At 30.3% G+C, this 26,349-nt stretch overlaps 1 protein-coding gene across 5 annotated transcripts in view; it reads right to left on the reverse strand.

The window, feature by feature from the left end:
- The window catches only part of LOC129956775 (kinesin-like protein KIF26B), a 617,661-nt gene that overhangs the window by 168,170 nt on the left and 423,142 nt on the right, over positions 1–26,349 (reverse strand). For all 5 annotated transcript variants that reach the window (XM_056068736.1, XM_056068835.1, XM_056068924.1 and 2 more), the window contains one exon: positions 14,628–14,805. In XM_056068736.1, coding sequence (XP_055924711.1) covers positions 14,628–14,805 — 178 coding nt within the window. The remainder of the gene's footprint in view (positions 1–14,627; positions 14,806–26,349) is intronic.

The following is a 26,349-nucleotide window of genomic DNA, read 5'->3' on the forward strand; positions in this document are numbered from 1 at the left end:
ACTTTGATAAGATAAGTGACGGATACGAATCAAAATTTGCCCTCTTTGACTGCTTTGCGATTTTCCATGATACTCATTTAGATAAATCAGTAATGAAAGGTAAAGTAAAAAGTGCCCTCGTTGAATTTATTAAAACGCTTATTTTGAATGTTATAGTTGTATTTATTATAACACTTACTTTGAATGTTATAGTTGTATTTATTACAACACTTATTTTGTATGTTATAGTTGTATTTATTACAACATTTATTTTGAATGTTATAGTTGTATTTATTACAACATTTATTTTGAACGTTATAATTGTATTTATTACAACACTTATTTTGAATGTTATAGTTGTATTTATTACAACACTTATTTTGAATGTTATAATTGTATTTAATACAACACTTATTTTGAATGTTATAGTTGTATTTATTACAACACTTATTCCTTCGCAATTTTTTTCCCTCTTATCAATTTCACGCTTGAAGACACATTATATTAGTTAACATTTTGTAGATTCTGGGTTTGTTATTTTGAATAGTACACATAGGGTTTTTATGAAAATAAATCTGACCTAACTTCGCATGTTACAAAATAAACTGCTTACAATGCAATATTTAATTTTGAAAGAAAACAGCGACTAAATATTTTTCTGTTTTTCCATACGAAAGTAGCTCATTTCAAAATGCTTGTGAAGAAGCTGGTTCCTAGTAATGTGCACACACTTTTATATAAAGAATTACTAACACATATCAATATTTCATAATTGTAACGAAATAAAATCAATGTAGAATCTTGTTTATTGAGAAGAGTCATCAAAATGTTTTTCTATATCCACTAAGCATTGTTGAAGATTACGACTGCCGAAATAGAAATGTCGCAAAGTGCACGAAGTATTATTGGCCAAATTCTATAACATTGCTCATTCTCAGCATGTATATTATGGTTGAAATTGAGTAATAGGTTTTGCATTTCACAAAAATTATTATTAGAAGAAATTCATTGAGAATGAAATCGAGAAGTGCATGGAAAACTGGGTTTCACATTTCACTTTAACGTATTCGCTAGAATTATATTAAAATAGTCTTCGATTAATCAAAAAAAATTAATAAAACATTTATTCTCACGGTACAAATTTTTAAACTGAAAGCGAAGCTTTAAAATACTCCACTAAGTGCCTTAGTCAAGATACATGCATATCTATATTTTTCTGTTTCAACTAAAATAAATCAGTTGTTTTGTTGCTGATTTCTTTGCGATATAAATTCGATTAGATTCCTAATATTACAAATTTGTAATATTGCTTTCCTGATTAATTAATTTCCTGGTAAAGAACAAAATAGCGGCCGTGCCAGTGACACATGACTTTACCGACAAATTTAGTGATACAAATTAAGGACTTGGAATATTCGAGAATATTGGCGATATCTTGGTTAGGAGCGAAGATACTATATACTTCTAGAAGCTTCTTCACGGAAACTATAAAAAGTCAAGAAACTGAATTGAAGTTGAGTGTAATCTCTCCAATGAGTTTTGTATGAAAGCTTTGTGCTGTTGTTGTGCTGAGGAGGTATCGTTTTCAAATTATAATTTTTAACATTTTAGAAGTAATGCTGTATCCCTAATGAATACACAGCAAATAAAACTTTTCAAGATCGCGATGAAAAAGATATCTAACAGTTTTTTGGACTCGGAGTCTACTATTCACAGAACTGTTAATCTTAAACGGAGAAAAAACGTGTTTGATACTATGTATTAAAGTATCAAGATATTTTTTTTTAGTCTTGTAGCTTATTTCTTTTAGGAACACATTTCTCCCTTTCCATTTTTTATATATAGGCGTATAACACTTTCTGGCAGAAAAGGCGCACCATCCAACTTTTCAAGAACTCCGAGGAAATAAAAACATCACGCGCTGCAAAACTTGACGAAAACTAAGAAATATCGGGGAAAAATTCCTCTCCCTTCATTGTTCCTGGATGTCACGTAATCGACCCCCCTGCGTTCGATATCTCGATCAGATTCAGTTCAGATTCAAGACTGTGCCCACGTGGGGGGTTTTGAATTACATGAAGCTCCGTCAGTTGTTAGGCAACTAATACACTCACTTCGTTGAACATTCAGACATTTTATTTTTTTTTATTTTTTATTTCTCTCTTTACCCCTTGCCCGTCTCCTTTTCATTTCTGTTTTGACTGACCCTCCTTCTTTTTCTTTTTTCAAATTTTTTGCCCAACCCACACCCGAATTTTCGTCTCTCGTCAAAGAAACTGATACGTGACAAGGTTTGTAACTGTGCAGTGGATACATATGAGATTAAATGAAAAAAAAGCTCAAAGCTGGTCGAACGGGGTGATATTATTATCGAGGTGGATTGAATTTGGTGTTGGGTGGATGTAGAGAATATATTTATAGATGAAGAAAGTGAAATCAAATTTATGTTTGTGAATTCTTCGGTGTAGAAATAGTTTTCATCGAAGGAGACATGAAATTCTATGATATGGAAATTATAATGTGAAAAAAGTTACTCCTCGTTTTTTTTAAAGCAGGAGCGTAATTTCGTTTTAAAGGAGATTTGTTAATATCCTTTGTTACGTGAATCTTGAATAGAGTGAAATTTGAAATTGAATTACAAAAAAATATCTTTATGTTTTATGTCTTTGATAAATATAAAAGTTAAGATTTGATTTCATGAGTATTAAATATTTTATGATTCAAAACACGTTAAAGGAAAATATATCGACTTTTCTTTGAAAGCCAGTAATTTAATAGACAAGGACTTAAATATTTATAAGTTGTTGAATTTTTATTTCAGGCTGAAAGGATATGCTTACGAAATGTTGATGTATGAAAATAAAATTTTTTACTAATAAAAACTATTAAAATTAAACTTTTTAAAATTCTGTGTAAGATCTTAATGATACATATTTAAAGAATATATAGATGAGACATGTAAGATGCAATACATTTATTAAGAATCGGGTATGAATGTGATTATAGTTTAATACTACAATAGCAGGAAGAATGGAAATGTTCTTCAACAAAAATTGTCACAATCAAAGAATTTGTAAAAAAGATAAAATCCTTTATAATCAAGTAGAGATCTTTTAAGAGTTTTTTAAGATAGTAGCGAGTTGCGCTTTTTGATAAAATGACTTTGGATTATAATTGATACTCACGATACGGGATCAAAAAGTATGTTTTCTGTAAAATATAAGATTGCTTGGTCTATATACTAGGTCCTAGGCTTGTCATCAGTTTCCTAGTAACTAGGAAAATGATGACAAGCACCCCCTCCCTGTACTCTGCTGCTTAATTGTCACACATGCATCGATGGGGGCCAAATTATTAAGTGGGTTATCGAAATAAACTTATGCGCAGATACCTATTTTCCATGAACTCTCTTTTCTCCACTGACTATTCAATGATCACAATATTTTTTAACTTCTTTATTATATTTAATTACTAACTTTATAATTTACTGTTTTTTCTCTTTTATATGAATTGATTGCTTTGTTTAAGTATACATATAATTTTGGACTATCTACTCACTATGTTTGTAAAAAACTGACGGTTAAGTAAAGTGTTGTCCGCGCAGTTGATGGCTGAGTAATATGTAATTTTTCTCGTGAATAAATGTTCTACTAATGATCAATATGGAAGGTTTTGTTATGAAAGTACCAGCTTTAGTAGCCTATGCTTTCCTTCGCGGTTGTTGTTCTGAGAGCAGCAGCTTGTCGATTGTGCAGGTAGCTTTGGCCAAATCGGATTATAATTTGCACACATTTCTACTAAGATGATCCTAATTAGCAAATGTTGGCTTTAACGCAGAACATTATTCACATTGTATTTGCTATTTAGGTCAATAGTGAGTCATCCTGAGATCATGTTTTATCCTTCCATTTCCTGCAAAATGTACTGCATTGCAGGGTTCTACACTTTGTACAATGATATGACGCAACACGGAAGATACCCGCCAACCAGATTTAAATTGCTTTGACTCTAACTGTAGAAAATCCATGGCCAAGACGAATGTCCAAGGATTGTCAGACTAATGTTGGTGAAAGAAAGGAGAAAGTGTGCTCTTGCTGTAGAGAATTCATGGTCCATGATTTGTCAAATAACTGTTTTTTCAAGAAACGGGATATATTTCTTCTATCCGCAAAGAATCCTTGGGTGAAATGCATGTACAAGGAATGTCTGACTAATATTGGTTAAAGAAAGCAGAAAGATTGTCTTTTTGCTTTAGAGAGTTTATGGACGATAAAGGTGTCCACGGATTGTCAAATTATAATAATGATTAAGGAAGAAGAAAGCGGTAAAATTGTCATCGGTTTGATCTGATTTAGTGCAATTTAATAACGAAAAAACCATTCTTGAGCATGCTGTGCCAAACTTATGGCATGAATTAAAATTTTGTCTTATAAACTTTTAAATAAAATCTTGTCAGTTCTCATGATTTGTTAACTTTTATGATATGTCTTAAAAAGTAGCTGTAAGAAAATTTCAAAATAGAATTATTTTTAATTAGATCAAATAGTAGAAAACAATTATTTTTAAGACAATGGGAAGATGTGGATGATTAACTTAATGAAGAATGCCCTATTAGCACAAGATATTGTACGATATCTCCACGATAATGTTCGGTACTCTGAATGTCGGCCATATCTTTTATACATCGTAATATTATTGGGCATTTTGTGGTAATAGGGTGTCTTTTAAAATGATACAGGAAGACTAAAAACAACAGATACATTGTAAAATAAACTGTGGGCAATCTATTAGAATGTGTTGAAGTGACATTGGGCTCTGGCATGCTGTACATTGAGGGGTGGGTTCTCTCAACAAAAAATGTCTATGTATGAATCGAGTGTGACCCTATTCTGAATCGAGTAAGAGTTGTGTCATGCTTTCTGTTAGATGAACTGGGAAGATGGAAGAGGCATGTGTCCACGGATTGCTGGTTAAAGGAAGGAGATAGATCGCGTCTGGATGTAAAGAATTTTTGGAGGAGATACGTGATTACGGATTGTCAGACTAATGTTGTTTAAAAGAAGGGAATAAATCATGGCAGTAAGAGGCGACTTTGATTCCTATTATTCAGATAAGGGATTTAATTTAAACTTTTCTCTTCTGTTTTTGTTACAGATAAAAGAAGTTTCGAAAGTCACACAATCATAACGGATTCTTTCAGAACTGAAACATCAAGCAAAAATGAATTTAAGACAGAGATTCTCGTACGTAATCTTGTAAACAAATTCAATTCGTCGAACATAATTTTCCATCCACCAATTTTTGTATCTTTTTATTTATAAATATTTATGTGTCTATTTTTGTATCTATCAACATTATGAAATTGGGAAAAAAAACGTGTCATTTTCAAATTATTTTCGACAACATTTGAATTTTTTATGTCAAAGTTTAAAAATTTAATAAAAAACAAAAGTTAAATGATAATTGAAATTTAAATTAAATTTTACAATTTTCCTGACATTTTTTAAAAGTTAAGTTCACATATTTTAAGTAAATGTAGCACTTTTATCAAGTAATTACTAAAAATTATAAATTATAAAATGACTTTACATTGTTCGTAAAGATAAAGTTAATAAAAAAACACATTACAACAATAATAAAAAATTGTGAGATCCTTAAAAATGTTCAGATATACAACCGAAATCACATTTTTTTATAAATTAATAATTAATTTGTTACTAATAAATATACATCAAATAATAAATATATTTTTTTAAATGACCAGTCATTCCGATATGTTATGAAGTTACGTTTAGAAACCCAAATAAATGCGCTGCTTCCTTGGTATTTTCGTTTTTGGAAAAAGTTCAGGAAAACATGTATGAGTACTCACATGTACCCATTTGAACCGACAACTGAAGACGGTTTTGATCCACTGCCAGTAAGCGCATTCAATTATCCGGGTAATCCCATTCTAAAATTCAGCAATCATTTATTTTCTTTAATATCTGCATGATGAATCGGCTGAGCATAAATAATGAGTGTAAAGACAGTTAATTAACTTCTGTGCTGGTGCTCAAGTGTTGAGGCTAACCCCAATTGTCAAGGAAAGAAAGAAGAACGCTGGCACAAGGACTGAGAAATGGTTTCTTGAGACGATAAAGAGTCCGATAGATCTGTTCGAAGAAACCGAACTGGCTGGTGGCAGACGTGACGACGCACGGTTGGATTGATCGCCACGAGGGGCGTAATTAAATACGCCCTCCCTATTTGAGCAATTAATCATCTTCGTCCGCACCGTCTATCTGACGATGTGGCTTTCCAACCCGGTTTATCAGATTTTGAAAATTTGCGAAGCTCGGCAGCTAAAAGACGAAGGATTTAGGTTCACTTTCCCTGCAAATTAGTTCAGAGGCAAAGCAAAGATAAACTTAATTTTTTTATAATATTTTTTTTATCAAAATAGTTAATATGCAAGAACAAGTTATTTTATATTATTGATGAATTAGAATTTTAAGACGCGGGAGTCAGAATTGAACACGCAGCGCCAAATATACTGTATAGCAAAAGTTATGCTACAATTACAGCAACAAATATCGATTATTAGCAATCATTTAACATCATTATCTGATGGTGTGCTAATAGTGATTCAACCCGTATGGCCAATATTGGTTCTTGCATCATGCACTCCAACTAATAAATCAATCATATAGAATAAATTATACTTTCTAATTATTACTATTATACTATAAGCAATTTTGATAAAACAATGTTTAATGAAAAAAAAATGTTCATTTTTACCTTATATAAGAATTAATTTGCAATGACGGGGAATCTAAATTCTTCATCTTCATTCTACAGAGTTTTAAAATACGATAAACCGAATTGGAAAGTTGCATCGTCAGATAGCCAGATTTAGTTCAGATTGATGGATCGCTTTGACGCTACAAGAACATTGTTTTCGTAATCTTAATCGACAAGAAAGAGATCTCAGCTATCACTTAATTGCTGCCGGCGTCCTGGCATAGGGGTAGCGCGTCTTCCCCGTGATCTGGGAGTCCCGGGTTCGAGTCCCGGTTTGGGCATGGTTGTTCTTCTGTTGTTCTATCTGTGAGATGTGTGAATGTGCCCTCCTGTAAAAAGGGGTTGTGCAAGCGAATGAGTGATGCGTGAGTGGCAAAGTCGTACTCTTGGCCCTAGTTGGCGCTGCTATAAAAAATAAGAGACGTTCCCCCTCAGGCTTAAATCGCTGTCTTCGTAACAGCGGGCTTGTCAGTGGCAAGTGCCATAAGAAACAAACAAACAAACTTAATTGCTCAAATTTCCAAACCGGAGAATGTATAATCCGATGCTCATAGTCTAAAACGATATCACTTCGGCACAGAGCGGGTACAGCAGAAACACTGAATTTAAAACATAATATCGTTATCTTTTACTTCTCTACTAAGTTTCACCAGCATTCGACAGACTGAAGACTACTGTACAATGCGGTTGCACATTATATGATTTCGCATTTCAGTTTAATTTAGTCGTATTAAGGTAATCTTTTAAAGAAATATAAGCCTATTTTGGGACGGACAACGTAGTTTTGAAACTTGGCCAAACGATGATGAGGACGACCACCCGCAATCTGGTAAAGTGTTTTTTAATTATTGTGTTAGCTGGCAAATAACGTCAAAAATTTGCCAATTTTGTTGATAACGCCAAAACTGTATTTTTCGGAGATTTGAAATGAAAAGCGTCCTCAAAATCTCGCACAAGACACTTTTTTGACGATTACAGTACTTCCTCTATACTTTGTATACAAGAAAGTAAGAAAAGAATGAAGAAAAAAAATGATGTAACTTAATGATTTCTTGTAACAAAAACTTTAATATTAATAAAATATACAATGTCACTCAAGTCAATATTCCTTAGGGCACAGCTGATGATTTTATTGCTAATATATATAAAAACCGAATTTTATATATATGACTAAAAAAATATTAAACCATAAAACATTTTAGTATAACAACGGTCCGGTTGTTAAATCAAATAAGCAATTTTTTTGAGCAATCACATTATTACAACAGTAAAAAGATAAGAATTTCGAAATTTCAATCATATAAATATTAGAGAGAGTTTAGATGATCAAAATAAGACAAACTCTCAAATAATGACTGTTTCTTCCTTTCCAAAACGGCGGATCTCTTGTCCATAAATGAAATGACAATATGAGCTACATATAATAAAAATTAATAACATAAGGGGGGGGGGTTAAAATATTGTAGTGTCTTTATCCTATAAAACTCAATGACCATGCATTGTAATATTATAAATCGGGAAAAAAAAATCTTTAGAAAATTATTTGAAAATTAAATCCAATTGTTTTTAAAACATATGAAATATTTAATACTTTAATATAAAGTACTGCTTTCAAAAAGAAATATTTATTGTTATGGAACTATTTATCTCACATTTTATCTGAAATTTTGACAATCAGGGATAATGTATCAAGCCAGGTTAAGAAGGCCAGAAGATGTATAATGTTCCTAAATAACCCAAAAACGTCTTATTCGTTTCTGCATTTATGCATATAAATCATCTGTTTAAAAATGCTGAAAAATTTTTAAAAACTAATTTGAAAAATAAATTTAGTTGCTTTTAAAATCCGTGACATATTTAATACTTTAATATAAAGTACTGCTTTCAAAAAGAAATATTTATTGTTATGGAACTATTTATCTCACATTTTATCTGAAATTTTTACAATCAGGGATAATGTCTCAAGTCAGGTTAAGAAGGCCAGAAGATGGATAATGTTCCTAAATAACTCCAAAAAATTTTATTCGTTTCTGCATTTGTACATCTAAATCATCTGTTTAAAAATGCTGGAAAAGCTTTAATTGTAAACAGCCTTTGCATTTGTTTCAGCATTGCAACTAGATTTTTTCATTAAAAAAAAACCAAAAATAAATAAATAGATAAAGCAAATACAACATTTTTTTTTTCTAACAGACCTCAGCGAATGACAGTATTTCAAATCAAACAAATATTTCAAACTAATTTACTAAAAGATTGCTTTTTCGACTTTTAAAGCGCGTAACCGCTTTTAGCGTGTTTATAGTCATTTGAAAAAATTATCATTGCCATTTGTGTACAGAAGTCAAAAAGGCTAACTTCACAAACATCACATAGACACAGAGAGCAATATTAAATATTCAAAAGTTAATTGATGTTTGGTAGTGGCGAATACAGTTTGAAATCGAGAGCTGGCGTTTTGGAAGCAAGTTCTCCATTTTCTGCCGACGGCCAGGAGGCTTGGATAATTAATTTGTTAGCAGAATTAATCATGAGAAATGTACACTTCGGGGGTTTTACGAGACTCCTGGAACAGCTTTTACGAAAGGATCTCGTAATTATTTTTGCGGGAATGAAATTCACTAATTAATAATGAATGCTTCGACCGTAAATTGAAACAAACCGTCATTCGGAAGCGAAGGTTTGAAAATTTTATGCCGTAATTGAGTTGAAAATCGAAGCGGAGGAGTCAGAGAAATCACGTTTGGTTGCACCGATTGGTTTCGGGGAAAAAGTGGTGTGATGTCACTAGATAGCTTTGTTTTATACTAGCTGATTCGGGGGGAGGCGATATTGGTTATGTTGAATGTTATTTAAATCTTTTACATTTAACTTGCTGTTTATGGCTTTCTAAACAATTGGTTTAAGCCTTAAAATGTGACAGATATCATAGGCGTGTTATATTAATAACCATACAACTATTTTTGTCCATTGTGCAAATGAATAATTTTAATTGAGTTATATGCCAAGAATCCATGATGTCTATGAGAATCCATGAAATTGTAAGTGTTCTATTTCATCGATTTTTTTTAGTTTTTGTAGCACTGTATTGTCATTTTCTAATTCATACAATAAAAGGATTACACAGATATTAAGTAAAATCTTTCTTTGCCTTTTATCGGTGGAAGAATATCACGCGATAAATATTAAATGAAGTAATGTAAAAGGTTTAAAATTCATTACAACAATGAAATCTATTGTTTAAAATTATAAAAACCAATAATTTTGAAATTTGAAAATTCTTAACAAATTCGCGAGACAGCTAAATTGGCATCTTTAATAGGATTTTTAAAAATTTTAAAATAATGTAAAAATTAGTTTTGAAAGTAATATTTGAGGGAATTATTATAGTAAAACGAAAAAACATTACTAATTTTTAATTTGATAAATCTGCGCCAAATTTAATTATTCTCTCTCTTTCTTACACACACGCACGCACACACACACACACCGAATATCTCCTGGATATTGGTTGGAAATTATTAATACTCAAGAAACCATAACAAAAAACATTTATTCTTTTTAACATAATGTTATTTTTGAATAAAAAAAGGAAGAAAGATTCTTTTTTTCGCAATTTGTTGCCACAATTTATATTCTCTGTTTGTTATGATGCTTTTTAATTTGCGCATGAATCAAATATTTAAGTTTCTTTCGAATAAAATCGGTATTTCTTCATGAAAGAATATTTTACTACACAAGAAAAGCCTCACCTATAAAACTGTAATCACACAGGAATAATCTTGTAAGACTAATTTATCTAGTTAATCAAAGATCAATCAGTATCATTTTAAACTCTAATCAGCGCGTCTATTCAATACTAACAGTGGATGTATATCTATAGACATCATGATTAATTCAGGTAATCCAAATACATTCTAATACCTGAATAATAGATACTCTGTTTGGGTAATGCCAAAATCTATTTAGCCTTGTAAGTCGAAGATCTTGGGAATAACAGTGATTGGTAACATATTGATAAACGTGTGAAATACAGACAAAATATTGTATTTGTCAAAAAAATTCGAAATTGTGATTTTGACTTATCACCACGTGTCAGGCCTCCCCGAGGTTGAAAAACACAATTTTTATTTTATGTGTTTGTCCGTCTGCCTATGACAAAGATAATTAAAAAACGCTTCGAGCTAGACAGATGAAAGTTGGCATATGGTCTTTACTCCGAATTGTGTAGATTTTCATCAAATTTTGAACAAAATCTATTAAGAGGAAGTATGACCATCTGTCTGAATGTCTATTAACACGATAATTCTAAAGCTAAGAGATTTAAAGACATATTTATAAAATTTAGTGCACAGATTTAACACCTATAAAATAGATGCCTAACAATTTTGAAGCAAATCCGACAAAGTGGTGACTTTCTGTCAAGCATTTAAACACGATCACTCAAAAACTCAATTACTTAAATATATAAGATCTGGTATGTGATTTTTTGATTACAATTGCAATTTTAATCGATCGGAAAACAATGCCTCTAAAACAAAAATTCAATTTTAGGGTATTATTGCTAAATGCCAGAGATTAATCGTCAAGGAAACCCCCCAAGAATTATACGATGAATTTGGTAGAAATGCTAAATCCCAACAAATACCAATATTTCATAACTATTTTTAAAAAATATCATGTAGGGCATTCGCAAGGGCACATAATTTTATGCTGGTACGGGACATAACACCTTTATTAGAGAGAATGCGAGAACATTTTATGAACACCACACTAGCTGGTTAAAATAACGTTATTTTAGAACAAAATGAAATATTTTTAACAATTATCTCCTAATTATGAGGATTTTATTTAATTTACTCATTAATCTGGTATAAAGAAACTCTTTGGTATAAAATTCCATACCCACCATACAAAAATCTCACACCTCCACGTAAAGTTCTTTTTTAATAACATACATAGCAAGAAATATTTCATATCTATTCAATAACATTTAATATATTCATCAGCATTAATAATACGTATTTAAACAGCAATAGAACCGATATATTAACACTAATCAATAAAGACTGTTAAGTGCAAAACTAACCCATTAATCCAATTAAAACACAGGCTACCAGTGAGTTATCTTCCATTGCTCCCGATAATCTGCAATAAATATTTAAGGGGAATATTTATTTTCATTTAGCTATTAGTCGATAAATTCTGAAATCGTTAAAATTGGTATGAGTAGTGGTGGAGCATATCATGTTAATGAGTCCGCCGCTGTCTCTAGGGGTGAGGGGTGTGCCCGCTGAAGCACGACACAAAGCAAGTGATTGTAATTAAAATGAAGGGTATTTCACTTCCTTCTGTGCGTTTTACAAGTCTCAGGTGTCTTTCCTTTGAATTTTATCACGGAGGAATGGGATGAGGAACTCTTCCGATAATCCTCGGCTCTATTGGAGGGGGTCGTGCACTAAAATGCAAAAGAACGGATGGAACACTTGAGCCTGGAGAGTTGGTTTGGTGAAGGGGGGAGATATGAATAGAGTCAATTCATGTGACTTTATAACCGGACGACAAAGGTCATTGAACATGTCATTTTAGAATGCATCTAATTGTTGTTATTGTATATCACAATGCCGTGCCATCTAAAGTCCTACGCTTAAATTTTACACAAATCTTTTGAGTATAAGTGCAAATGTGATGAAATTATATTGCTTTGGCTGTTTTAATGTAAAAATTAAAGTGGTTTTTACTGTTATAAAAATGTGCAATGGTAAAGAAAAGTAATCGAGTGTTATCGAAAGCATAATATTTTTCTCTTATTATTAAAATAATTATAGTTTCAACATTATAATAAAGTCTTACCTTTTCCCCTTGCTATAAAAAAGGGGAAATATTATTATTATAAAAATTCAACTTTATAATTATAAATTTTAAATTTTATTATAAAGTTTGAACTTTATAATAAGGTCTTAACTTTTCCCCTTGTTATTAAAATTATTGTAATTTCAATACTGTAGTAGAGTTCACATATGTTATTACAAATTTACAAAATGTGTTAGAGAAAATGGGAAAAATCAATAAAAATAAATTTAATAAACTTATCCAACCTCTTCGTGAAGTAACAGCTATTTTTGTTCAAAAAAAATTGCCCTGTTTAAAATGGAAAGATTTTCTTTATTTCTTTAAAGATTTTTCTTCCTCTCTATTTCATTTTTAATGTTCCCCTCTTTTTTTCGTTAAACATTTCCATCTTCATTTTTTAAAAATCATTTAAAAATTCTTTATGAAAGACTCACAATTTCCTTTTTTATTTATTACTTAGGTCATAAAATTTCTACTAATGTACCTTTAATTCTGTTATCTTTACAGTATTTAATTTCAGTTATTTTACTTATTGTTTTAATTATTTTGTTTATTCTTGACATTTAGTCTCCTGCAAAACATGGCACTTCTCTCTAACTACGGTAACCATTCACTGATTGGCACACCTACCATTGTAATTATATGGCTTTAGCGAGATAGAAATGTTAATTTTCTCCAATATAACAAAGCTGAATATAGTGTCTCGATATTATTACAAACAAATACGATGTGCCATTTTCAATGAGGAAAGCAGTTCGAATCTATAAATAAAGTAATTATAATTATTAACTTTTGTATAAATAATTTATCTGCATGTGATACCAATACTGTAAACGAAGGATGGTCTTTATTTTTCCTTTTCTAAATTTTATTAAAACCGTAATTTTCGTTTTTAATTTAAATTAGATTATATGCATAGATTTTTCTCTTCTCGAGATTGTTTTACAGACTTTTAATTGCATTCTGTGTGTAGATACTTGGCATCTCGTTTTCCTCACTATTACTTAGTAAAACATAAAAATTTTAGCTTTTTTTTCTTAATATTATTATTTAATGCATTAATTAATTCATGTATTTATAAATATTATTTATTATTTTATTTATTTACAGGTCTGTTTATTGATTTTTTTTATTTCCTTCTTATATTATGTAAATGTTATTTATATTTTTATTATTCCTTTTTCTTTTTATTGCTGAACGTAATTTTACAAGTATACAATATCGCTCCCTTATTCTATTAGACTTATAAAAAGAAAGAATGATTTATAAAGATTCTTAATGGATGCTATTGTCCCAATTTCTGAAACAAACTTGGTAGTAATTTGTGGACAAAAATAAAGGTTTTGGAAAACACAAGAATCATAGTCCTATCTCTCTCAAGATACAAGAGTTTGAAAGTGACGTCACATTCTGGTGGAAAATTATGTACATTTGAGATGCTCAAACGAATTATTCTCTTTGTAGTTTTGCTTATAGAGTGAATTATTAAGCTATTAAATGCTGAGTGCTATTGATAAAGCTATTATTATTACTTAAATAGCGAATTTCTGCTTACGTTGTTAATCTCTATAAGTGCTATTCTTTCTGCACATCTTGATTGCATTCTTGTAACCTCTGCTCCTAGCTTCCTGGATTAATGTTATAAAACATATTTTTCCATTATCCATTTTATTTCACTGTTGCCATCTACCGATTTTTGTAACAGTATATTTTGTTATTTCATTACTGTTCAAATAATGTGAAACTTCAGTACACCCATCAAAGGTGAAAGAACTTTTGCTGGGTATACTAATATTTTTCTATCCGCCGACCCATGTCAGCTTTACATCTCTCGGGTAAGCTAGGCCGGTGAGGGAGATAACAAAAAAACTTAGAATATTAAAATTTCGAATAAATAATGTAACCACACGTGGCACCAACATTTTCCTTGCAATCAAACTTTGCAAATTCAATCCATCATAAAAGAGAAAGCGGCAAAAATGTTGACACCAAACATCAGAAGAAAGCAAACTCACCTTCCCGATAGAGAAGTTCTCCTTCTTACCAACTGAGCGAAGGAGAGAGGGTGGTACAGGTGGGGGAGAGACCCGTAAAATCTCGGCGAAATTCGTCAGGAACGGTGGAGGTTCTGAGTCTGGGTGATGATGTTGACGTCGCCTTTTCTTGGATGACAAGTTCAACCGCTGAGCGGCCCTGTGTGGGAAAGAAAACACAAAAATCAAATTACACATCTTAGCGCTACCGACACTTAGAACATCCTGTCACATTTTGCTACGTTCCTGAAATTTTAAGTGTGCTAATTTACAGCTACGGTGTGGAGTTCACATAAAGTATTTAAAGCCGGCTACAACTGCAGAGTTGTGGTTGGTTTAATTTGTTCTGTCTAAAATTTCTGCATGGGCAAGATATAACAAACTTGATAAGAATTTATAAAAAGGATTTGTATTTATTATTGGCTTTGAATAAAAATTAAATTAAAGGCAAGAGAAAAATTGTTTATTTATGGATAATAATGATTACTATGATTAGAGTAATATTAATATAACCACATCAATAATTATTTTTAATAAAAAATCAAATATGAATGTTATCTACATTTTTATTAATGATAAAAAAATGTGTGTGTTTACCAATATTAGCAGTCCATAGGTCACAGACTAGTTGTTTTTTTGTTGAGCTAACAAATTTGTTTAGAGGGCAAATTAGAGGACAAATTCAAATCAGAGCATAGAAATATGCACTTTGAAGCTTTTTTTAAAAAAATTTATTAATTAAAAATTAAGCAAGATATTTTCGTTTTGCAGCAATAGATTTTAAATTATTATTCTACAGAAATAATTTCCTTCCACGTCATTTAAATCTTAAAAATTATTTTTTCAATGATATTAATTTATTTGTTGTGTTATTTATTTGTTTTCTCAATTTCACAATTTTTAAAAACATTTTCCAAAAATTATTAACAATATATTTCATTGAAGGAAAGAAATTCAAATCAATATCATCGTTTGATCAGACAGTTAAATACTTGATAATCTTCTATTGTTGAAACCTAAAAGATTTTTTTTTCTTTATTTCCTGCATAGTTTATATGAATAATTTAAAAAGTTGAAATTAAAGTATAGCGATTGGCAACGTGCGATTAATAGAGTGTTTACCTCGGTAATTATACTTTCAAATGTCCCCATGGGATTTGGCTACATTAGGAAGGTTCATACACTGAATAAATAGAACATGTGTAGAATCAAAATAATACGACTCTAATGTTTATCGCAATTGATGCTTAAAAAATACTTTTACTGGAATTATAAGCATGTAATTTCCGGATAAGATGTTTAGTGGAAATTTTTAAAAAAAAATCAATATTTTTAATTAACTTGTTGGATGTCAAACACATTCAAATTATGATAGAAAATCTTATTTAAAAAAGTTAGCTGCAGAATGCGAACCAATATTTATCTTTGCTTCAAGAATATTGCAAAAAAAATCTTAAATAATTTTATAAATTTATCTTCGTCTATGGATGTTATAGGAAAATAACATAAAAGTATCACAGAAATAATTAATAACCGATTGATATGAGTTTAGAATTAAACTTATCCTCTACATTTTTTTATGAAAATCTTTATTTATGATAAATTAAAAAGTGTTAAATAAAATTTCTCTGAAAAAAATCACCTTTATTCTAAAAAATGTATAAAAATATTCTAAGCATATTTTACATCGATAAACTTCATTGTAAATCAAATCGTTTTTGCTGTTTTACCCTGATTCCCCCCCCCCCTAATATCCATGTGCGAGATATGAAGATTCAAGTTATTTTTTTCATGTTGAGCATATTTCAGAATAAGTTATAAAATAAAAAAACGAAATTTTCTTGTACTAATAATTAATGTTCACTTCATAATAAAGCAGTGGTTAAAATTTTTTAAAGCGCGTCATTTTTTAAGTATTGCTGTTCTTTTCTGTGATATAAAGATACGTACAAAGATTTAGGCACAATATTACAAAAACGCGCGGCTCAGTGAACAAAATCATGTAAAACTTCTGAAATTATGTGAATTATAAATGAAAAATTTTAAACAACCTTTAATTTTGATGGATATCAATTGGTCACAAAAAGCGACTTGAAAGTAATATAGTTTGTTTGCCTCTTTGGTTCTCGTTCAGCCCCTCCCCCGCATTCTTCTTTATAATTAGAATACGTTTAAATATTTCAAAAATAAAAATCACAACATTTTTTAATATAATTAATGTTTTTCCTATTTTCACTATCATTGCAATTCTACTTTTAAATGAATATATATATATAAACTCTCAAAATTTTAAAATTAAAACGTGTAGTTTATTTAATTTGACAAAAAATCAATTCAGCTATTAGTTTAGTACAATTAGATTAACGTCAAGTTTGAAACTATAGTATGCCTATTTTGAGATTAATTCGGCACTTTGAACAATGCTCAGATGACGAATATAAATTCGATTCGGTCGATAGGTTTTCGATTAGATATTTGATTGCATCTCCACCCCCATACTTACACGCGCATGCACTCGCTCATGTATACGCTTACATATACACATTCAAGAATCTTATTTTGCAGTAAATTTATTCAATAAAATGTTTATACTGTTCTTCCAATTTATATTAAATTTCATATTACTCTAGAAATATGGTTATAAACAATTCCAGTATTATTATATAAAATCAATCTTTTCGTGAAAATAAGCTTTTCCTTTCTAGTTTTGAATCATGATTTATCATCAATATTATCAAGTGTATGCATAAGATATTAAATAGCATTAAATAGTCACTACTTGAAATTGTTGGATAAGTTTTGAAGAAGACAGTTTGAAAATGATTTATTTAATTTCACAAGTACAGAATATTCGAAAAAGAATTTGTTGCGTCTATTTCAATTACTTATTAACTTTCACTAAATTGAATTTATTATCTGCGAGAATAAAATATTTTGCAGTATTTGATATAATTCGAAAAAATTAATTTCTCTGTCGAGAAACATCACCGTTGAAACATTCACTTTCCCCATTACTATGCAGCTAAAATCTTTCATTTCGGGAATTTAAAATTCTAAGCTGATTATATATTTGAATGTTCGTATCGTTTTATGACAGAAGCTATATCAAACCTCCGTAAAATCCAAATATTGCATTCTTGGTTCAAGTAATTATTGAAATCATATTTGTATTTAAATAAATATAACTTGACATTGAATACTTAAGTAATTCTGTAAATGTATTTTCCGAGCATGAAGAGTTTATATGCTAGAAAGAAAACATTCTAAGCAATGAAATAGAATTGAATGATGGAGAAATTTTTTAATTTAAAGCGTATTTAATAGAACGTTTCTTTATGTATTGATTTTTTTCATTATAATTTTATGAAATTTTTTTTTATTATGAAATTTTACAAATTAGCTGCCTTTGAATAAAAAAAATTGTATTAAAATAAGTTCCTAACATTTTTTAAGAGATGTTTGTTTAAATTTGAACTATATCTGTCAACAGGTAAAGCATCTCTTTGTTTTGTCAGTACGTATGTGAAAAATATAGTTAACCAGGATAATGGTCTCTCTAAAATTTTCTCGCATGCTTCTTAATAAATATACTTTTGTATTATTAATTACTTGCCATTGGAGAACGGTATTTACCAAAAAGCCTATTTATGCGTTATCTTATAGTGAGTTTTTAAAAACGATTAATAGCTGGGGTGCGGTTAGTACATAAGTGACAGAAAATCGAATGTGCATTTTGGACGTATTTTTTGCAATCGACTAAAATCAAAATTTGACCCAGAAATGCAATTGTAGTCATAGTTAGTCACATGTCACATGTTAAATTTCACATATTTTCACTTTGCATCTTTGAGTTAGCGCATTTACATGTTTGAGAAAGGACAAACCAATAGACGTTCAATTCCTCAATGCATTACTTTTCAAATGTGATTTATTTCAAATTTCAAATCTTAAATGTCTGTACAAAATGTTATCGATCTCTTCGTTTTGTAGGCAGGGTATTAATTTTTATAGCGGTAGCCAGATAAACGTTCTTTCGCTGAACAGATAATGTTTAAAATTAGATAATAATCTACAGATTTGGTATAAATATCATAAACCATTGTCATTTTCAAAAAATTATCGGCTGTACAGGCCTGTTACTTGTATTACCAGCTTACTAAGTTCTTTTATGTAACAGAAATTTTTTTTTACAACGTTCTCGAAATCCTTATATATCAAACATTAACTCCTTTTTTTCCTTCTTCCATCAATTATAACAGCAATTTCTCGACACAGCCAAAGCCAGCTCTTTGCTGGTGACTTTTTGCGGCCAAAACCCAGGCAACCCCATCAGAAATCCCGTCCGTTGCCCATTTGTTAGTGATAGCATCGGGCTTCCATTTTCCTTTGGCTCGATCGAATGAATAGCCCACCAACTGCTAGACAAACAGATTTACAGGCAGCAATTTTTTTTCAAGAGCTGTCAAGTGACGTTTGTGTGTATACACGGGGGAGAAGGGATTTACACGGATTCTTTTGGTACGGAGGGAAAAAATACGAAGAAAAAAAAGTTACCAGAAAAGACCGGTGTTGAATCGGCTGCCTAGAATTCTCTGACAGGTGAAAATAGATAGCTAACTAAACGCCTATTGATTTCTAGCATCGAACGGGGTGTATAAGCCAAAGTGAAAGGAAGAAAAGAAAAAGTGAAAGAAATAAAGAAAAGTGGAGATGATATAAGGCGTCCAACGTTCCCCAGTCGCGCGCTTCGATTTTTGAGATTGAGATTTTTTTTTTCCAGGGAAGAAAAAGTTAAGTCCTAGAAAATAAAGTGGGAGCTTGTTTACAGATTTTTTTTTGTCTTAGTAACAAAGTGAAAGTAGGGTTTGTGTTTATGAGAGTCTTATTTTTTATATATATATATATATATATATATAAACATGCATTAAAGCAGAAAATATGGAAAATTTATCGCATGGAACTTAAAAGGACATCTGTTAGCTGTCTTCATACATAACAGAGATTGCAATTTAAGTATCTGAAGCATGGATTTTTCACAGATGTGTTAAGAAAACTGGTTGTTACTTAAGATAATCCATCATAAATGGCTGTAAAATTGGTTCTCTGTATAGTAGAAAATTGACTACCAACAGATGTTGCTTCTTTGACCAAGGCAAGCCACATAAGACAACTATTATGTATCTAAACAAGGTAAAAGTTTTTTTCTAATCTGCAAGCCATGGGGAATAAAATAATTATATTATCAAACGTAGAAAATTTTCGTTAAAATTTTTTTAACTAAAATTGTAAAAAACCTACACAGAAAATAATACCTGTTTCGAAAGAACAGGAAAAAAGAACATAGGATGACATTTTTCTAATCCAATACTTGAGTTTAAAGCCTAGATACAAGCGCCTAAACCTTGACGAAATGCAAAATCAGATTGTCACCTTATTTTTTAACGTTGAATACCGGAAATACCGTGCCGTTTTAGCTATAATGAGTTAAAATTACCAATGACTTTTATATTCCATCAGTTTTCGAAGCAGCTTATAATAAACCATATCAGAATTTAAATCCGAGTATCTTGATAAAAATGGTGTCATCTTATAGTTCCTTTTTGTTCATCATCGGTTCTTTCAAAATATATATTTATTTTGCATGTAAATCTCTAAAATCCTATAAAAGGGGATTTTTTTCCCGACTGGAACATAATTACTTTATCCCTCATAATTTACAAACGATAAGAGAGAGCAGAATTCCCATAATGTTTTATGATTACTATTCTTGTGCCATGGATTATTGTGTCACATGGATTCTTACAAATCCACTTTCGTTTGGTGGATTAGATCAAACTTACCTTTCATATTGAAATATTATGTTGAAATTTTGTTTGCTATCATTACTTGCAAAGGTGACAACCCTTTTTAATGGATACCATTATTATGAGAAACACTGCACATTTACGATTTAATAATAGTAATTATTAAAACGTAAACACGCAGAGATTAATTACCATGATAATGCGAATTAAGTTAATCATGATCCTATTTTATTATTTAGAACATGGAAACAAATACTGCATTACAAATCTCAATATTGAAGTTCAAATTGAGGAATCATCAAAAGAATCAATAATAGTTAGAGAGTCAAAGTATTCGATAAAAGCGTTTCTTAATGTAACTGCATAATCGAATGCTATAATTATTACAGGGTGTATAAATGAACAGCCCATTTTTGTTCAACTATTAAAATAAATAAAATAAAATAAGATATAAATTTGTTATTCATCGGAAATCAAAAATGACAGTTGAAGGTTTTGTGCGGTGTTATAATAAGTGTTCAATGTGAGTCGCTCCACAAACATGAGCGATATTGAGGAGACAATTATTCATTTTGTATTTTTTCAGCATGTATGTTGTGACGCTTTGAAGTTCTGCAGATTTGCGTATTTTAAGTTTGTCAAAGTTAATAGCGACAAAGCAAGCTGCTTAATGTAGACCCAGAGAAACAGTCACGCACTTATATCTGCAGCTCTTCAAAGCGTCACACCAGACATACAGAAATAAAAAAGTGACGGATGAGTTATCTTGTCGTACGATACTGTTTGTCTTTCTGGAGGGGTTCACTTTGAACACTCATAACTGCTCTGAATTTAAACTTTAAGCTGTTTGTTTTTGATTTCCGATGAACAACAAGGCTGTACTTTGTTTTTTTTCCTTTTAATAGTCTTGCTAAGTTGGAATATTTGTTTATGAATACTCTGCATTTTAAATACTTTAAGTATGAAATATAGTAAAGATGACACAAAAATAATTCTGGAATAAACAAACGGGGTCTTTCATTAATTGCGTGACCTAATACATTTCATTTTATGTCTAATAATTTTCTTAAATTTATTTCGTTCAATTCTGTCAAGATTTTTTATTTGTGAAGGCACGCATTTTTGTAAGGGCGAGTTCATTAAAATAAAATCTCAATAAAATAATTCCTGGAAACTATACCGATATATTTCGAATGAATTTAATGAAATGAACATAATAAATTTTTATTGAATTCATATATTCAAAAAGGTTGAATTTTAACAGAATCAAATCAAATACCAATTTGTAAGGAAATGAGACAATATAATTTATTTATAAATAGATTTTCATAAACACATATTCATATTCTATTTTCATGTACACCAAGGAATAATTCTTTTAAATAATTTTTTAAATCTTTTCTTCTATATTCTTTTAATTTAGTAATTTAAAAATAAATCACAAAGGTGCTTCTTTATAGAAAAAGAAAATTCTTTACAAACTTAATACAATAAATTTCATAATAATGAAAAAAAAAATGGTTTAAAAACACACTTTTTGCAAACATAGTATTTTAATGGTAGCAATTTTGTCCCCTACTTTTTAGTCCTTAATCTGTAATTCGTAATTATGGATTCTGCCGATCAATATTATACATATTTACCACCAGGTGGCGCCACTGTTATTTAATAAAAAATTATTTAATTAATAAAAAAACCCTGCTAATTAAGTTTTGAAAATATTAAAATAATGCATTGATATCAATAATACATAAGAGTACAAAATTTCAAAAATTTATTTCATCAAAAAGGGAGTGAAAAATGGATTAATAATCTTTTATTGCAAATATGAAACAAGCGAAATTATATAAAGGCATATAATAATAGATGCATTTTTATCATTTAACAATTTTTAAAAACTGTTGATGAAAATTAAATATCGGAGGAATAATTGAATACAAATTCTAATATTGATTATTTTATACATCGTAAATAAGCTTACAATACTTAAATTCAAGCGTATTTTATATCATATTATTTAACTTAAACAGAAGTCTAGAGTGGAATTAGCACGCCATACAAGCTTCATATCTTTCTAATGCATCAGCTTTTATTATTCCGAATATTATTAAATACATCCTACTTTAAAAAAAATTTAAATAAGCCAACTAAATTCCAATAGCTATCAGCAACGCGTTATGAGCAATCATGCACAAGTTTGCAACAATAAATTTACTTCGTGCATTAAATCTCCGCAACACTCCAATGAGTGAGCGTGACTTGCAATAATTATAATTCCGAAACTTATTAAAATTATTCTTCATAATTCCGAATTTTATTTATAAATCCGAATCTTATTAAAAATTTTTATTTATAATTCCGAAGCTTATTAAAAATTGTATTTATAATTCCGAATATTATTAAATGTATCCTACTTAAAAAAATTAAAATAGACCAACGAAATTCCAACAGTTATCAGTAACGCGTTATGAACAATCATGCAAAAGCCTGCAACAATAAAGTTACTTCGTGCATTAAATCTCCGCAACGCAGCAATGAGTGAACGTAACTTGCAGATCAAATCCAAACGGGTAAGTCATACTCAGAAACGCATAATAGATTTAGACGATTTGCATGTTGCTACGAGCTTAAATTACTCATTATGCATTCAATCCTTTCCATGCTCGATCGAAACAAGCCTAAACCTCCGTTAAAGTCGAGTCTCTTAAATCCTTATATGAATATAATCTTCGACGACAGAGCGTTGGTATTAGAGGAATTCTGCATTCACTGTCTGCGATTTCGAAGTGGAAACCAAAGCAAACAGGGTTATTCCACGCATTCTGCCAACTCGGCCGAACTTATTTTTGGTCTAGAATAGATATGACATTTGCTGTTGGGCATAACAATAATTAGATGATCGCAGCTATTCCTAAATCAGTAAAATGCAAGTTAAACTTGCCAAACTGGTTTGACAGCATTGTTTAATTAAGTACGGTGGCAGAACTGTACTATTTAGTATAAATTATAAGGTTATATTTTACAGCTTGCAGTATTGTTCAAATAAAGCGAAAGTGGTATATGAATTTTCAATGTTTCTTTGAAATCGAATAAAGGACAGTTCTTTTAATATCTTACGCTTCATATACTGTATTTGTTTAACTATATTTTAATAGTCTTTAAAGGATTTCAAGGTCTTTAAGCTTATTAAAGTATAAAAGGCTGAATATCAGTTATTGTCAACTGAGGTATACATGAAATGACAAAATTTAAACTGATAATTATTGACAAATAACTATCAAAGTGATTATAGAAATAAAGGCTAGAAATCTGTAATGTATATAAATATTCACTGCAATTGCTGAGAGTATAAATGAAAGGCCACCATTTCTAATTTAATACGTTGAACCAGATTTTTTTTATTTGAAATGATTCATTTGAAATCTTTCTGTTAATACTATACAGTATAGTAAAGCATTAATAGAAAGACTTTCTTTAAATTTTTATTAGTATATTATAACATGTTAACTTTGGAATTTTTGTTGCACATTTTAACTCATTATGTATTTTAAGCTCATAGTTACTGCTATCATTACTGCTATTTGTCAAAGTTAAAAATTTGCAATTTGAAAAAAATCTTAATTGTAAATTAATTTGCATTTCGAATTATATTCCAAGCATAATTCATTGCACAAAATTTTAAATAAAGAAGAAAAACTATGCCTTGTCATATCTCCAATAAAATTGGCATTATAAAGAAAAGCAATGATGATAACAAATTAATGATCTAAAAAATTAAGAAAACTGAGCGATAACATTCTATAATGATAGCACATAAAACATTGAAGTGATAATATACTAAGGTACGTAAAGAACTCCGGTCTACAATATAATATAGTGTTACTATATAGAAAACTATAGGCGACCGCATGCTCTAGCGACAGAAAATTACGGGTGATTGCTGGCGACAGTGAGGGCATAGAAACAACTGGCGTCCGCACAATATAGTAGCACTATGTAGAAAACAAATGCAGGCCGCATACTATAGTGACACTAGGTAGTAAAAAAAATGGTACCCACACAATACTATATTAGTACTATGTAGAAACTACTGGTGATCGTATACAGTAGCAGTATATAGAAAACTACTGGCGGCTGCACACTATAATGATTGTATATAGAAATTTAATAGTGGTTAGAAACTTTCAAGAGAGTTTATAGAAAATTATGGGTGAACCTATAATACAATGACTATATGTAAAAAAAAAACTACTAGTTATCTTATGTTTTAGTGATAGTACGTAAAAAATTACGGGTGACTGTTTTCTGCAGTGAGTGCGTAGAAAACAACCGACGGCCGCATAATATAGTGGCACTATGTAGAAAACAACTGGTGGCCAGATACTATAGTGGTACAAAGTAGAAAACTATTGGCGGCAGCATAACACAGTGACACCATGTAGAAAACTACTGGCGGCCGTAAACTATAGTGATTGTACGTGGAAAGCTAACAGTGGTCAGAAACTCTGAAGAGAAAATATAGAAAATTATGGACGATCGCAGGCTATAATGAATATCGTTAAAAAACTACTGGTTATTGCATGTTGTAATGACAGTATATTGGAACTATAGGCGACCACATACATCTCATGCCGGTTGCATTCTGAAGTGACAATACGTAGAAAACTACGTTCGATCACATATTATAGTGGCAGTGCGTTGGAAGTTAGTGGTGCCCAAATAATATTGTGACAATGCATAGAAAACAAATGGCAAATAATGCGATTCGCATTTTAGAATATAAATTAAAAAGCCTTTATTTAAAATAAGTGGAAATTAAAAAATTTCGCAGTATATATTGAATTTCTTTATCAACAATATTGATTATTATTGACCTAATTTAGATTTTGATCAAATATCAGAATCGTTTAAAATTAAGATCATATTTACTTTGCATTAGATCTACTGGATTAGATGTGATCGACATTTAGATCACATTTAGCAATATTTAACCGATGTCTTTAATAATATATAGCATATTTACTCATTTATTGAGGTGCTGCCGAACACAATGTTAATAGAGACTGATATTATCTGATAATACAAATGTCTTAAAGACATTGTCTACATATTGACATTAAACATGTAATAAATCCTATAATAATAATAATAATAGGTAATTTATTTTATTACACTTCTAAAAAAGGACTGTTTCTTATGGAAGGAATCAAAATAATATTTACAAGTAAGATATTATTATAGTAAAGGAATCCTACTTAACATGCACATTTCTTTCTTAGAAGAATGAAATATAATTCAAATCAGGAGAAATCTCTGAGTTTCGCAGCTGATGAAAAAGTCATTTCCAGCTATGTGGTTTTCGATTAGCTCAATCATCTGATATATATACAGTAATCATCTCTCTTGGCTGTAAATTAAATTTGAAGACTTCATTTGCGGATTCAAGAACTTTTCGCTCCTTTTTTCGATTTATTTGATTTTTGGCGTCGAGAATGGCGAAGTTAAGCCAATCCATGCCCGCAGGATGAGAGAACAACAAAAAAACGTTCCACTTTAGCAAAGTCGTCATTCTTTTAACTTTATTTTGGCGTCAGCCGCCATCTCGCCTCGAGCTGGTCCTCTCAACTGCAGATTCTGAAATTAACTTCGCTGCTTTCCAAAAACCAAAGGGGTGGGTGAAATTTTCTACTACCCTCTTCTTTTTCATCTCACTTCCATTTTTTCTTCTTTTCCTTTCCTTTTTTTGCTTTTGTTTTTATTTTTATTCATCTCTTTGTTCCTTCTCAAGGATGATGTAAAAGTTGTGCAGAAGTAGGCTGGGTATTTTGTGGGAAATCTCGCCAAAGTTATGGTAGTTGAATAAAGGACCACTGGAAGCGTTTCTGATTAATTTATGCTTG

This window comes from Argiope bruennichi, chromosome 1, assembly GCF_947563725.1.
Source record: "Argiope bruennichi chromosome 1, qqArgBrue1.1, whole genome shotgun sequence".
NCBI lineage: Eukaryota > Metazoa > Arthropoda > Arachnida > Araneae > Araneidae > Argiope > Argiope bruennichi.